The 17243-nt window shown below is 43.5% G+C and overlaps 1 protein-coding gene across 2 annotated transcripts in view; it reads left to right on the forward strand.

Moving 5' to 3' along the window:
* Positions 1-17243, forward strand: part of PHTF2 (putative homeodomain transcription factor 2) — a 120073-nt gene that overhangs the window by 59466 nt on the left and 43364 nt on the right. For both annotated transcript variants that reach the window (XM_040413055.1, XM_040413056.1), the window contains exons 3-4: positions 7525-7581; positions 12239-12308. In XM_040413055.1, the coding sequence (XP_040268989.1) occupies positions 7525-7581; positions 12239-12308 (127 nt within the window). The remainder of the gene's footprint in view (positions 1-7524; positions 7582-12238; positions 12309-17243) is intronic.

Consider the following 17243-nt stretch of genomic DNA (forward strand, 5'->3'; position numbering starts at 1 on the left):
CCGTTTGCATTATTCATTCAAAAAAGTCTGTCAAAACTGACTTGACTTACATTCAAAGTCAATGGGGGAGGGATCCGTTTTGAATTGCGCCATATTGTGTCAGTGAAAAACGGATCCGTCCCCATTGACTTACATTGTAAGTCAGGACGGATCCGTTTAGCTCCGCATCGTCAGGCAGTCACCAAAACGCTGCAAGCTGCGTTTTAGTGTCCGTCTAAAAACGCAACGGAGACCAAACGCAGCCAAATTGATGCATTTTGAACGGATCCTTATCCATTCAGAATGCATTGGGGCTGAACTGATCCGTTTTGGGCCGCTTGTTAGAGCCCTGAAACGGATCTCACAAGCAGACCCAGAAACGCCACTGTGAAAGTAGCCTTAGCTGTAGTTATTTGTGTGGAAGGGTTTGTCCTACGCAAGCGCTGGATGCCCTGTCTCTCATATTCTCCTGCAGCTTGTGTTTGTCTGTTTTCAATAGTGATTCACTCTCACACGTAATCCACAGCCAGTGACGTTCACCAGCAATGTGCATTTCTATTCTGGCCTCAGGCCTAATACTAAAATAGTTCAAGAGTTGTTCAGCTTGTAAATGTAAAGTTATACAAGCGGTAGGTCCAGAGAGTCAGTATGGCTGTCTGTGCAGAGATTCACTATAGCTGTGGCCAGTGAGCGGGCTAGAATGTTGTCACCGATGTACCGAGACATACGGACGTTTCAGTGACAGTGAGTGGCAGGAGATCTGTGAGACTGGCAACACTTAGTTCTGTCAGGTTTTCCTTGTGGATCAATAAGTGTCTGTGTTGTTTCTGGTAATGGCTGCATCCCTTGCCTCCAGGTGTTGCTTATGTGGTCATTTAACTTTCCTTATTTATAGTTGCTTCCCCCACTATGCTATGCGGGTTATAGCTTCTGTGCCTGTGGATTGTTTGTGGTTGGATCTCGGCTGAGTTCCTGGGGCTTACATAGCCTCTTTGAAGGCTTTCCCTTTTGTGTTTTCTTTGGGTTCTGTGTGTTGTATTTCCCTATTGTTTGTGTTAGGCCTGAAGTAGTCTCCTGTTCGTCCTTCCTTCTGGAGGAACAGGTAATCTCGTCCCTGCCATTAGTACCAGGGTCCTTTAGGACTCTAGGTATTCCCGCGTATGAACTCTCCTACCTTTGGGGTCTGTTCATACTGGTAGTCAGTCAGGATTTTGGTTAGGGTTTTCACTAGGAGGTGTCCATCTTCCTTCCCTGGTTCTTAGACCCGATTCCCTATTCCCCCCTTCCCTCCTATGCTCGGGGTGGTGTTTCCCTCCCACACCGAAGTGTGACAAATGTGCCCTGCACTGGTGACATTCAGATATGGCATCCTCTATATATTACTCCAACTGATATGTTGCTATTACTTTTATTGACGGTACATTATGAAACATATTGTAATTATTCCCATACTGTTCATCATTAGATTATATGATGCAGATTAGTCATTGTTTTCCATTTGAAATTAAAGAAGCACTCTGAATAAAACGTATTCACTGTGTTATGTGGGTGGGTGGTGCAGACACAACGGACCTCCACGCCCTGCACTAGGCATAGCGTGTTCCTTTAATGAAAAGTCCCATACTCTTTTCCACTACAAATGCGTTCTTTGAGTTTGTGGCCAGTCTGGCTCAGTTTTATGTCGCTCACAGACATCTCCTGACTATATGGATTCCAGATGATGGAGCAGTTTGGAAGGGATGCCACACCATCAGACGCTTTAGCTGTATGTTATTCTGTCTTTAAGGCATTTATCTAAGGGTAAGTTCGTAGATACGGTTTTTGTCTGGCCGAAACACAGCCTTTATGCCATGTTCCTATTTACTACAAGCACAGCAATTCCTTGCATGTATTAATACATGACTGCATGGCACTTTTTAATAAGATCTACACCCATGACTCTGCCTAGCGTAGGCGTTTATGTCATTAGAAAGAAGAACAATCAGAACTAACTGATTGGTGGGGTCTGACCGCTGGAACCCCCACCATTCTGAGATGTGGGATCCCTTTTCCCTGACCTGATTGAGTGGTAGGCTGATGATGTGCCCTTCTACTTCATAGTTTTTTTTATGGGACTGCCGAATATAGGCGAGTACAACGCTCAGCTGGTTCTGAAAGTCCCATAGAGAATGAATGGAGAGGCAGGGTGCATGCCACTGCATCAGGGTGGGGGAATGGGACCCCCATACTATGGATCAGTAGGGTTCTAAGCAATAGAACCCCCACTTGCAGTTTGTTGATAGAGGATAACTTGAAAACTTGGCACATTCAGAATCCCTGACAGAGAGAAGGACCAAGACTGCCTTTGCTCACATTTATATTTTTAGATTGTTGTACCCTACTTGGGTAAGGGCTCATTCCCACATCCACCCCAGCTGAATGCCCATAAGGAGTGCAAATGTTAAACGCCACTCACAAAATAGGTTATTCTGTGCTTGTTACTCTTTTTGTATACAAATACAAACTTAAAGAAATATATATATATATAAAACTCTACTCATCAAACACAAATAACCAGGCCAAAATAATATGGTGGCTAATAATTTGTGGAACTAGCCACCTTTCTATTTGACACCATACAGCTCAGTGATGTGCAGTCCTCAGTCATCTGTCACTGGCCACTGCTAAGCTATGTCACCAATGTCTGATAGGGGTGGGTACCACATCTGGGACCTTTTCAGCACTCCCATAGAAATGATTGGAGGACGACCACACTTGCTCGGACCGCTTTCCTTCATTTTGTGGGCTCTCTTCTAGAGATAGGAGCGGGTCCCAGAAGGAATCGGACATTGACGGCATATCCCATCAATATGTCGGCAGTGTGTAAGATGGGCCAGCCCCTTTAACCCCGTGTCCTCGGTGGGGTTACTGCAGGACTGTTTGTTAAGATCTCTTTACATCGGGAAGATTATTGGGCAGCAATTTGTGCTGTGTAACTAACTAATTAGTCTAGGATTTTGGCATGTTCCTGATATTCCTTGTTTTATCATTCATTTGTAGGTTCAGTGTTCTTCGATGGGGGTAGTACTGGAATTCATAGATGCCCAGCAGTTAAAAAACGTGAAAGTGTGAATCACTTGTGTCCCCATTTTTTTTTATAGTGGTGGCTTACCTGTGTGTGCTAACCAGATCTGTTTGTTCTCTTTATACATGTTAAAGGCAGAGAGTTACTGTGTAAGGCCTCATGCACACGACCGTTGTTTGGGTCCGCATCCGAGCCGCTGTTTTGGCGGCTCGGATGCGGACCCATTCACTTCAATGGGGCCGCAAAAGATGCGGACAGCACTCCGTGTGCTGTCCGCATCTGTTGCTCCGTTTTGCGGCCCCGCTAAAAAAATATAACATGTCCTATTCTTGTCCGCGCTTTGCTGACAAGAATAGGGATTTATATTGCCGGCTTCCGTTCCGCAAATTGCGGAAGGCACACGGGCGGCTTCCGTTTTTTGCGCATCTGCGGACCGCAAAAAACGGCACGGTTGTGTGCATGAGGCCTAAATGAAATGATGCTTTGTAGACGATCATAAGACCTCATATACTATATAACTGATCTCATCAGTCTGCCGTACAACTCGGAGAAACCAATCAATAAATTGTATGTGCTTAAACTGCCAGGACCTTAATGGTGTTGGATTGCAAAATTAGAATGACTGACAAATGCCTCGTAAATGATTGATTGTTTCCACTAGGCATCTAACTTCATTGACATCCGACCTCTTAGCTTAGTTCATGTTTGCTTTTTGATAGTTCGGTGTTTCATTGAGGCTTGAAGCCTATGAAAGGGAAATAAATATTGATTTCTCCTTGTATAGATCCTAATATCTGTGAGAACATGACAGATCCTTTTGAAAAGGAAAAGACTAAAAAAAATCTAATAAATGGATGTATGATATCTTTCATGGATCCTGTAGAAACAAAAGTCAAGACAACATTAGGAACAGAGTCTAAATCAGCCCCGACATCTGTCTACAGTCGTGGCCAAAAGTTTTGAGAATGACACAAATATTAGTTTTCACAACGTTTGCTGCTAAACTGCATTTAGATCTTTGTTTCTGTGATGTAGTGAAATATAATTACACGCACTTCATACGTTTCAAAGGCTTTTATCGACAATTACATGACATTTATGCAAAGAGTCAGTATTTGCAGTGTTGGCCCTTCTTTTTCAGGACCTCTGCAATTCGACTGGGCATGCTCTCAATCAACTTCTGGGCCAATTCCTGACTGATAGCAACCCATTCTTTCATAATCACTTCTTGGAGTTTGTCAGAATTAGTGGGTTTTTGTTTGTCCACCCGCCTCTTGAGGATTGACCACAAGTTCTCAATGGGATTAAGATCTGGGGAGTTTCCAGGCCATGGACCCAAAATGTCAACGTTTTGGTCCCCGAGCCACTTAGTTATCACTTTTGCCTTATGGCACGGTGCTCCATCGTGCTGGAAAATGCATTGTTCTTCACCAAACTGTTGTTGGATTGTTGGAAGAAGTTGCTGTTGGAGGGTGTTTTGGTACCATTCTTTATTCATGGCTGTGTTTTTGGGAAAAATTGTGAGTGAGCCCACTCCCTTGGATGAGAAGCAACCCCACACATGAATGGTCTCAGGATGCTTTACTGTTGGCATGACACAGGACTGATGGTAGCGCTCACCTTTTCTTCTCCGGACAAGCCTTTTTCCAGATGCCCCAAACAATAAGAAAGAGGCTTCATCGGAGAATATGACTTTGCCCCAGTCCTCAGCAGTCCATTCACCATACTTTCTGCAGAAGATCAATCTGTCCCTGATGTTTTTTTTGGAGAGAAGTGGCTTCTTTGCTGCCCTTCTTGACACCAGGCCATCTTCCAAAAGTCTTCGCCTCACTGTGCGTGCAGATGCGCTCACACCTGCCTGCTGCCATTCCTGAGCAAGCTCTGCACTGGTGGCTCTCCGATCCCGCAGCCGAATCCTCTTTAGGAGACGATCCTGGCGCTTGCTGGACTTTCTTGGACGCCCTGAAGCCTTCTTAACAAGAATTGAACCTCTTTCCTTGAAGTTCTTGATGATCCTATAAATTGTTGATTGAGGTGCAATCTTAGTAGCCACAATATCCTTGCCTGTGAAGCTATTTTTATGCAACGCAATGATGGCTGCACGCGTTTTTTTGCAGGTCACCATGGTTAACAATGGAAGAACAATGATTTCAAGCATCACCCTCCTTTTAACATGTCAAGTCTGCCATTTTAACCCAATCAGCCTGACATAATGATCTCCAGCCTTGTGCTCGTCAACATTCTCACCTGAGTTAACAAGACGATTACTGAAATGATCTCAGCAGGTCCTTTAATGACAGCAATGAAATGCAGTGGAAAGGTTTTTTTGGGATTAAGTTAATTTTCATGGCAAAGAAGGACTATGCAATTCATCTGATCACTCTTCATAACATTCTGGAGTATATGCAAATTGATATTATAAAAACTTAAGCAGCAACTTTTTCCAATTTCCAATATTTATGTAATTCTCAAAACTTTTGGCCACGACTGTACACCTTGACACTACCTCTTGTCATAAGGACGCAAGGCCATCTGGCGGCCACATTTCTACCAATGGCATTTTATATTACTGTGATATTAGTTTGCAGCAGGAAATATATTTGGCTTATTTGATCTCTTCTGAAGAAGTGAAACATGCGGTTCGCGGTGTACTTTATGGCTATATACTTCAGCTGTGTTTTTTTTCTTCCCTGAAAGAGATACGTTCTTTGTGATATCTTTTCTTTCTAAAGCTGGTCCTACATCATGTAAAAGGAAGGGGGGAAGAGAGAGGCAGCGCCAAATGTGTAGTAAAGTATGAGACGATTACAATGATGAAAAAAGTAATGCGCTTACCAGAGTCTAGTTGTGACGAGCCTTGCTGGAAAATGGACCAGCGGCCAGGGATGCCTTGCTGCAGCCTAGGTTCCAGGGCGCATTTAAAAATTAAATGCGACAGCGAAGTGAGATAAACAAAAAGGAAGAAAAAACTGGAACTGCAAATAGTATTTGCTCCTTGGGCGCTGCTCGGCTGGATATATAACGCAGAAGGTGAATAAAAAAGTATTTATATGGTCCTACATCATGTTCACATATGCCCTCCTGTGTTCTGTTCAGTGCCCGTGCCCAACAGATCCCATTCACGGTCAGATTTCTGCAGTACAAAATACCACCGCATGCAGCGTTATTTTGTCGCAGCGCTGCAGATGTGAAACTAACTTTATCTAGCTGTCAGCATAAGGCTGCATTTACACAAATAGCCGTGTGATTGACGTTTACGTAGCGGCCATCACAAGGTCGTTTTTAGAACCAAGCCGTTTTTTTTTTAACGGCCAGTAAATAGCAGCTGCCAAAAAATAGGACATGTGCTGTTTTTGCCCATTTTCACATTCAGGTGGACCCCATTGAAATCAATGGACCGTTTTTAATTGCTGTTTACACAAGAACAATGGGGGCATTCTTTATACTGGGACCCACAAATGGGGGCATTAATGGGAACATTAATAATACTGGGGTGCCCTAATGGGGACATTAGTAATACTGGGAGCCACGAATGGGGGCATTAGTAATACAGGCGAGAGGCACTAAGGGGGCAGTAATTAAACTGGGGGCCACTAATGAGGAAAATTATTAGCCTTAGGATTAAAAAAAAAATCCAATTGAGTTCATCCGTTTTTTAATGGCTTTTAAACACGAACGCAATTCGAAACAGAAAAATGGCCAGAAATGGTTTAAAAATGTTCATGAAAAACTGACTTTTTAAAAAAATTTCCTGGGTATTTTTTTTAACAGTTGTATGGATGTAACCTAAGTCCTCATTCACACAACGATTTTTTTTTCGCTCCGCATCCGATCTACATTTTTTGCGGATTGGATGCGGACCCATTGATTTCAATGGGACAGCAATCCGTACTTCCTTTCCGCAGCCCCCCCATAAAAGATAGAACATGTTCTGTATGAAACAATTGGTGACGTTGAAAGGCTTGTGTCTATGGAGCTAAAATAGAAGCAGATCTTTTGTAAGATTAAACTTGAAATGTCGCCTCTGGCTTGTTTAAAGGTTATTGCCATTTTTTTGTATTGTGCAATGTTCCATTTCCTCATAAAGCCGTGTTAGCAGCTGTCTAGAACAGTGGTACGTACTGTAATGATACCTTTCCTCCTGTGAAAATGGGAACTGTTCGGAATAAAGTTTTCATTTTAGAAAGCATGCCTGTTGGCATCCAAGCCAACTTTTGTTAGTAGAGCGTGTGGTTTTATGTAGGTAATGACAATCTAGCGGCAGCTCTCCGCTGCAGGGGTTGTGTTTAGCGGCTATGGTTTATGGATGTGACTTGTGTTGCTGTAAAATTAACCTTCATTATATCTGCTATATATGTTTCATTGAAGTCCCTTTATTTTAATGCTCCCTTTATACTATCTGCATTAAAACTGTGTCATTTTCATATTTTTACTGTTACTGTAACTCCAAAAGAGAGATTTAACAATTTTTTTTTTTTTAGATTGGAGCTTATGACCAGCAAATATGGGAGAAATCTGTGGAACAAAGAGAAATCAAGGTAAATGCCACCTATATTTATCCTCTAGAAAGATCTTGGGAAGCTGGTGTTGCCAGGGTTTTAGTAGGGGTTTCTTTTCTGGCTCTGCACATCAAATAATGCTCATGCCACGCACAATTATTGTGCATAAATATTTATGATTTGTTTTTAAAAGATTTTTAACTACCGTATTTTTCGCCCCATAAGACACACCTAGGTTTTAGAGGAGGACAATAAGAAAAAAAAATTTCATTACACCTCAGGTTAGACCACCAATCAGACCTCCAATGTTAATAAGACCCCAATAAGACCTCAGATCAGACCCCCAATCAGACCTCCGCTCAGACCCCAATGTAAATGACCCCCAGTCAGACCTCAGATAAGAGCCCCATGCCTCTCATCAGTCCCCATTATCAGCCCTTTTGCCTCTCATCAGTCCCCATTATCATCCCTTAGGCCTCTCATCAGCTCCTATATCAGCCCCATGCCTCTTATCACCCCCATATCAGCCTTATGCCTCCCATCAGCCCCTATTATCAGCCTTTATGCCTCTCATCAGCCCCCATTATCATCCCTTATGCCCCCCATTATCAGCCCTTATGCCTCTCATCAGCCCCCATTATCAGCCCTTATACCTCTCATCAGCCCCCATTATCAGCCTTTATGCCTCTCATCAGCCCCCATTATCAGCCCTTATACCTCTCATCAGCCCCCATTATCAGCCCCTATGCCTCTCATCAGCCCCCATTATCAGCCCCTATGCCTCTCATCAGCCCCCATTATCAGCCCTTTATGCCTCTCATCAGCCCCCATTATCAGCCCTTTATGCCTCTCATCAGCCCCCATTATCAGCCCTTTATGCCTCTCATCAGCCCCCATTATCAGGCCCTATACCTCTCATCAGCCCCCATTATCAGGCCCTATACCTCTCATCAGCCCCCATTATCAGCCCTTATTCCTCTCATCAGCCCCCATTATCAGCCCCTATGCCTCTCATCAGCCCCCATTATCAGCACCTATGCCTCTCATCAGCCCCCATTATCAGCCCCTATGCCTCTCATCAGCCCCCTTTATCAGCCCCTATACCTCTCATCAGCCCCCATTATCAGACTTTATACCTCTCATCAGCCCCCATTATCAGACTTTATACCTCTCATCAGCCCCCATTATCAGCCCCTATACCTCTCATCAGCCCCCATTATCAGCCCCTATACCTCTCATCAGCCCCCATTATCAGCCTTTATGCCTCTCATCACCCCTATTGCCTCAAATCAGAATGGACATATGGATGTGGACAGCACTCGGGTGGCATCCAAAATACAGTTGTGTGCATGAGCCCTAATAGGAGTCAAAATAGGAAGGAAGAATGTGCCCATCAAGGTAGCACTTTTTTTCCCACTGATCTGTGTTCCTGATTAGAGAATTCCACTGTTCTTGTCCATTTTCACATACGAGAATATCCCTTACTATTGCGGGGAGTGAGGCAAAAACACAATTCCCGTAGAAAGTATCCATTTTTCAAATGACACTCTTTTTGCGGACGAAAATTGAATACGGCCATGTGCATGAGGCCTAAGATAGAGGATTTCCAGTCGTGTATAATACAATTCTTAAAGATATTTTGTACCTCATGCTAAAGGGAAATCTCAACCACGACCAAATTGCTGTTTTCATGGACAGCAGGGGTTATGACGTCTAAATGAGGGCCCAATGTGATATGCTATTGGAGTAAATTGTGATTTTGAGTCTGGTGATGTTAACCCTTGCTTAGTGGTTATAGGACACGAGCAGTATTTGTTACTTAATCATACGTATTGTATGTTGAGATTTCGGGATAGAAAGCTCAGTCATCTATATATTGCACTACCTGACATGGATCATCTTGTCTCTACATCTCATGATGGTTAAATGAGGATAATGCCTCAGCCATTACTTTATTGTCATTGTTTTACATTGACTCATATTCTATTAAGTTAGTGACGTAACTCATTTATGATTGTACACGGCTTGTATGATCCCTTAGTGGAGGCTCAGATGAAAGCTGACTGATAAACAGCTACTTTTTGTATGCTCTGATTTCATTTAATTCATTTTATCTTTTTGGTAGGAAACATTTTTTCTAACGTATCATTTAATTTTTCCCGTAAAGCAATTTCACGCTATCAAATGGTGAACTCTTTGTAGAGTTTGTTGCAGACATTTAAGAAATGATCCGGTCAGATTGGTGCCATTCTTCCCCAAATTCAGCATACTGGCCGATCTCTCCATGGCACTTAGGAAGATAGAATCCGTTTGTGTCCCTTCCACTTGCCCTGTCTTATGAATGAAACATGTACCTTTAGGGTTTTATGGATATCTATGGTGAATATAGCTGGCCTTACACCAGAGATTTTAGGCCAAATCAGACTACTCTGCTTCTGTCCACACCTCTGTAGGCACAGATATGTGCAAATGTTGACCTACCATGTATATTTTTTATTATCATTCGTGGCACGTGACAGGTGTGCACCAAGTGGCATGTTCAAATTGACTTCATCAGCAGAAGACCATCTCAGTTCTGCTGATCTGTCAATTGTTGGATTTTAGCATCCAGAACGACTACCTCAGCAGACCGACTGAGAAGGACAAGTCATTGAGATGGCGGCCTAGAAATATGGACATATTTAGTATGCTAGTGGTCGGACTTGTAGTTTTATAATGTCATTTATCAGCACAATCTGTACAATGTCCATACGGCGCATCAAAATGTGCTGTGTACGAGTTGCCCCCTGAGGTTCCTTGGGCATGTTTAACCATGTATAGTGTTCACAGCCAGTGATGGCCAGTTCACAGTGTTCGTCAGCCCATACGGGCTGCCATCTTGACTCACAAGTCCGGCGATGCACAGATAAGCCCTTACCTGTGCCTGTGCCGCGAGCCGGTCTGAAATCAAATGCGGTCACCGGGAGCAGCCAGTTCCGAGAACAGCCGCCGGGGGCCTTCATCGGGCTGTTCTCGGAACTGCCTGCTCCCGGTGACCGCATTTGTTTCAGACCGGCTCCACAGGCACAGGTAAGGGCTTACCTGTGCATCACCGGACTTATGAGTCAAGATGGCAGCCCGCATGTGTTCGCTGGCGAACACAGCGAACTGACCATCACTGCTCACAGCATTTACAGTGAAGCTTCTAACCCAAGATAATTTATTCTTTGATGGTATTTTTTATTGTTGTATACAGTTCATTAGATTGGTAAGTAGTACAGACCTGCATAGTGTGAATTTTGTGGTGTCTAACCGGCAATGATTTGGTACCTCATATCACTATTGCAGTACTACTCAGATACTATGATGACGGTTATTGTATTACCATGCTCTAACACGATCTGCAGTTTGTACTGATAATGTGTGTGAATATCCCTGGGAATGAGTTTACGTGTTCTCACTGTGTTTGGTTAATTGCATGTTAGACTACAGTAACACTTGTTAATCTAGCAGCATCGTGGAGGTCTAGGTTAGAGGTACCCAACCTATTTCTCAGCCTGGACTCCAGATGTTGAGGCCACCATTGATCTGAATGGTCCATTGCGTCAAGAGCATCACAGCCCAGTATAATCGGTTACATTCATGCCCGGTCTACAGTACTGGCCTCCCATTTGGGCTCCTGGCTCACACACTGGACACCTCTGATCTAAGTGATCTTCACCAGTTCCGGAATTACGTTGCCTAAGACCTACTAACTGTAGTTACCATGCATATTACACATGAATGTCCATCAGGAGTTTCTCTTTGAAGGCTAATATGTTTGTACATGGCATGTGTTTTCCACAATGCATGATATTTAAGAAGGATTTGACATTTCCTGTTGCATATTGTATGTACATGTACCCTCACACAAGTAGATACATGACAAATGTATGAATTACAGCATTGTCTTTACTGTTCATATGTAGTAATACACATATACTGTCTATAGAAGTCTAGGGAGAGTTAAATGGGGTGGGAGAAATAGGTACAGACATACAGATGCTGCTTATTCCTGGTTCATGAATATAAGCTGGCACAAATACTGAAACGGCAGAGCGGTACTAGAGAGGAATGGGGTGAGAACTGTTGGAACTGTCAATGATAATTTGCCTTTTGGGGTGAAAAACTTCTCACATCTTCTATGGGCACTCTAAGCTAAACACGCCAATCTAATGTGTACGGGGCCTCCCAACTCTTCCCTGATGGCAGATGTCTAGGAAAGAGGGATCAGGCAGTTGGATCTCAACATGCCCCATCTTTTTGTTCTCAGAAAGATAAGCAGGTTGGCAGTGGCGGTCTCCCATTCACAGTACGCGTATGATCAGCTCTGTAATGGGGGGCCCTTACATGTGGCTACCAGCTGTTGGGTACTGTACAAACTATTGTACACTATGGGCACCAGTAATCCCATAGTATTAATATCATTTGGTACCAGGGTAATAAACATATATATATTTTTTGCAGTTAACACTGGGTTAAAAGCCAAATAGTCAATTTCTGTTAGAGGCTTTTTTAATGCTTTTTTTTTTTTTTATTCCGTTTGGCTCAAAACCACACATGGTATTAGAAAGTGGCTAGCAACCTCAGTTTTATTGTTACGACGAATACAAATGTTTGCGTTAGCAAATTTTGTCGGAAAAGCTGGTTGGTGACATTGTTTTGTCTGTTTGCACAGGGTTTAAGAAACAAGCCAAAGAAAACTGGGCATGTCAAACCGGACCTCATTGATGTGGATCTCGTGAGAGGTGTAGTATTTAACAGTGATTTCTGCAATGGGGTTAGCTTAAATTGCCCTAAGATCACAATGGAAGGGACAATGTCACACAAGTTCACCTGCCAGGTGTCATGACGCACTGTTTAGAGGACGTAGTAATGGTAATCCTCAGCACGAATATCTGCAGTGTTGCTCAGGACGGTGTGATGGCGCCCTCCGTCACTATACTTTTATGAGATAACTAGGGGGATATTCATTAGATGAATCATTTGGACGTGTTTTTCAACAAGCAAAATACAATCTTTATTAGAAGTGTAAATGAATGCATATGACGGGAGCATTTCTATATTACTCCTGCAAGGTTCCCTTTAAATGGTTAATATTATGGTTACATTATGATGATGCTGGAGTGAGCCTATAATTGCATAACTGGCTGTGAAATTCAAAGCCCGGTTTTTCGTGGATCTATGGAATTAGGCTATATATAATACTTTACCTATTATTGCATTGCTGACTCTTTCCTGTCCCTGATATTAGAACAGTCAGGCCAGGTCCTCATGAGTATATAATGGACGTATTATGCGTCTGTATATCGGACGAAAGTCTTGGGTGCAAGTTTATAAGACGCGAACTCAGCATCACAGGATTCTATAATTCTGTTCAAACATAGGGTAGGCTGCATAGTCCAATGCTTGAAAGGATTGTGCCCCCAATAAATGTTATATTAATATAATACAGCATGAAAAACGAGTTCCTTTTGTGATTTACCTCCAGTTCTGAGCATTATAATGGTGTCCCCTTTAATCTGTATAATAACGTGCCGTCCATCTACTGAAGTGGTCGCTAGTGCTCAGTTCCATCCTTTCACTGCCACCAGCCATATCTACTAATAGAAGTTGTGACAGAGTTTTTTGGGGTCAGGAGAGGATTTTTTTTTTGCTAAAGCCAGAAGTGAATCCACCAGGAAAGAGAAGTACAAGTCATTCCTTTCAAATTCCCTTCCGAGAGAGAAGGAAACGCCCCCTGAGCTACCAGTCGAAAGAAAATCTATCAGGCCAATGAATGGCAAGTGGATGTCATGTACTCCACGCCTCACTTCAGCAAATAGCATTTATTAAGGCACTTACTAATGTATTGTGTTTGTCCATATTGCTTCCTTGGACATTATACACTGTTTGTTTCCATAGTTACGACCACCCTGCAATCCAGTAGCGGTGGTCATGCTTGCACACTATAGGTCAGGATATAACACCAGTGTATGCGCGCTCCCACGGTCACGGCCACCAGAGAGGCTGACACTTTTTCCTATGGTGTTCAAGCACGACCACTGCTTCTGGATTGCAGGGTGGTCGTAACCAGGGAAACGTGCAGTGTATAATGAGATGGAAAGATGAATCCAGCCAGCAAAGGAGACAATATGTACAATCACAATACATTAGTAAGTGCCTTGTGTTAACTTGATCTACATGATAAATGGCACTTGCTGAGATGACAGGCCCCCTTTAAAGGGTTTCTGTCATCAGAATTAACCCTATTAAACTAGCTGACATTAGCGATGTGCTAATGTCAGCTAAACCTAACTAGCCTATTCCTACTTGTATCTATGCCCCCTTTCTGCCAGAAATCAAACTTTTATAATATGCTAATTGTCCTCTAGGAGCGGGCGGGGGGGGGCGCGCGACTCCTAGAAGCTCTGTTCTCCGACCTCTGGACGCGCCCCGATGTACTTGATTGACAGGGCCAGGCAGCCTTGGTCTCCTCCTGCCGGCCCTGTCTGCCATGTATCTTGCGCCTGCGCCGTCCTGTTCAGTATTCGGCGCAGTGAGTGAAGGACACTCGTCTTTTAATTAATACGCCTGTGCCGAACACTGAACGGGACGGCGCAGGCGCGAGATACATGGCAGTTAGGGCCCAGGGTCGGCAGGAGGAGACCAAGGCTGCCTGGCCCTGTCAATCAAGTACATCGGGGCGCGTCCAGAGGTGGGAGAACAGAGTTTCTAGGAGCAGGAACAATGACCCCCCCCACCCCTGCGCCTAGATGACAATTAGTATATTTTAACCACCTCCGGACCGCCTAACGCAGGATCGCGTTCCGGAGGTGGCAGCCCTGCGCAGAGTCACGCATATATGCGTCATCTCGCGATGGCCGAGATTTCCTGTGAACGCGCGCACACAGGCGCGCGCGCTCACAGGAACGGAAGGTAAGAGAGTTGATCTCCAGCCTGCCAGCGGCGATCGTTCGCTGGCAGGCTGGAGATGTGTTTTTTTTAACCCCTAACAGGTATATTAGACGCTGTTTTGATAACAGCGTCTAATATACCTGCTACCTGGTCCTCTGGTGGTCCCATTTGTTTGGATCGACCACCAGAGGACACAGGTAGCTCAGTAAAGTCCCACCAAGCACCACTACACTACACTACACCCCCCCCCCGTCACTTATTAACCCCTTATTAGCCCCTGATCACCCCTGATCACCCCATATAGACTCCCTGATCACCCCCCTGTCATTGATCACCCCCCTGTCATTGATTACCCCCCTGTAAAGCTCCATTCAGATGTCCGCATGATTTTTACGGATCCACTGATAGATGGATCGGATCCGCAAAACGCATCCGGACGTCTGAATGAAGCCTTACAGGGGCGTGATCAATGACTGTGGTGATCACCCCATATAGACTCCCTGATCACCCCCCTGTCATTGATCAACCCCCCTGTCATTGATCAACCCCCCTGTCATTGATCACCCCCCTGTCATTGATCACCCCTCTGTAAGGCTCCATTCAGATATTTTTTTGGCCCAAGTTAGCGGAATTTATTTTTTTTTTTCTTCCAAAGTCTCATATTCCACTAACTTGTGTCAAAAAATAAAATCTCACATGAACTCACCATACCCCTCACGGAATCCAAATGCGTAAAATTTTTTAGACATTTATATTCCAGACTTCTTCTCACGCTTTAGGGCCCCTAGAATGCCAGGGCAGTATAAATACCCCACATGTGACCCCATTTCGGAAAGAAGACACCCCCAGGTATTCCGTGAGGGGCATATTGAGTCCATGAAAGATTGAAATTTTTGTCCCAAGTTAGCGGAACGGGAGACTTTGTGAGAAAAAAATTAAAAATATCAATTTCCGCTAACTTGTGCCAAAAAAAAAAAAATTCTATGAACTCGCCATGCCCCTCATTGAATACCTTGGGGTGTCTTCTTTCCAAAATGGGGTCACATGTGGGGTATTTATACTGCCCTGGCATTCTAGGGGCCCCAAAGCGTGAGAAGAAGTCTGGTATCCAAATGTCTAAAAATGCCCTCCTAAAAGGAATTTGGGCACCTTTGCGCATCTAGGCTGCAAAAAAGTGTCACACATCTGGTATCGCCGTACTCAGGAGAAGTTGGGGAATGTGTTTTGGGGTGTCATTTTACATATACCCATGCTGGGTGAGAGAAATATCTTGGTCAAATGCCAACTTTGTATAAAAAAATGGGAAAAGTTGTCTTTTGCCAAGATATTTCTCTCACCCAGCATGGGTATATGTAAAATGACACCCCAAAACACATTCCCCAACTTCTCCTGAATACGGCGATACCACATGTGTGACACTTTTTTGCAGCCTAGGTGGGCAAAGGGGCCCATATTCCAAAGAGCACCTTTAGGATTTCACAGGTCATTTACCTACTTACCACACATTAGGGCCCCTGGAAAATGCCAGGGCAGTATAACTACCCCACAAGTGACCCCATTTTGGAAAGAAGACACCCCAAGGTATTCCGTGAGGGGCATGGCGAGTTCCTAGAATTTTTTATTTTTTGTCACAAGTTAGTGGAAAATGCTTATTTTTTTTTTTTTTTTTTTTTCATACAAAGTCTCATATTCCACTAACTTGTGACAAAAAATAAAAAGTTCCATGAACTCACTATGCCCATCAGCGAATACCTTGGGGTCTCTTCTTTCCAAAATGGGGTCACTTGTGGGGTAGTTATACTGCCCTGGCATTCTAGGGGCCCAAATGTGTGGTAAGGAGTTTGAAATCAAATTCTGTAAAAAATGACCTGTGAAATCCGAAAGGTGCTCTTTTGAATATGGGCCCCTTTGCCCACCTAGGCTGCAAAAAAGTGTCACACATCTGGTATCCCCGTACTCAGGAGAAGTTGAGGAATGTGTTTTGTGGTGTCTTTTTACATATACCCATGCTGGGTGAGATAAATATCTTGGTCAAATGACAACTTTGTATAAAAAAAATGGGAAAAGTTGTCTTTTGCCAAGATATTTCTCTCACCCAGCATGGGTATATATAAAATGACACCCCAAAACACATTCCCCACCTTCTCCTGAGTACGGAGATACCAGATGTGTGACACTTTTTTGCAGCCTAGGTGGGCAAAGGGGCCCATATTCCAAAGAGCACCTTTCGGATTTCACAGGTCATTTTTTACAGAATTTGATTTCAAACTCCTTACCACACATTTGGGCCCCTAGAATGCCAGGGCAGTATAACTACCCCACAAGTGACCCCATTTTGGAAAGAAGAGACCCCAAGGTATTCGCTGATGGGCATAGTGAGTTCATAGAACTTTTTATTTTTTGTCACAAGTTAGTGGAATATGAGACTTTGTAAGAAAAAAAAAAAAAAAAAAATCATAATTTTCCGCTAACTTGTGACAAAAAATAAAAAGTTCTATGAACTCACTATGCCCATCAGCGAATACCTTAGGGTGTGTACTTTCAGAAATGGGGTCATTTGTGGGGTGTTTGTACTGTCTGGGCATTGTAGAACCTCAGGAAACATGACAGGTGCTCAGAAAGTCAGAGCTGCTTCAAAAAGCGGAAATTCACATTTTTGTACCATAGTTTGTAAACGCTATAACTTTTACCCAAACCATTTTCTTTTTACCCAAACATTTTTTTTTTATCAAAGACATGTAGAACTATAAATTTAGAGCAAAATTTCTATATGGATGTCGTTTTTT

The sequence above is a fragment of the Bufo bufo genome, chromosome 1, assembly GCF_905171765.1.
Source record: "Bufo bufo chromosome 1, aBufBuf1.1, whole genome shotgun sequence".
Lineage (NCBI taxonomy): Eukaryota > Metazoa > Chordata > Amphibia > Anura > Bufonidae > Bufo > Bufo bufo.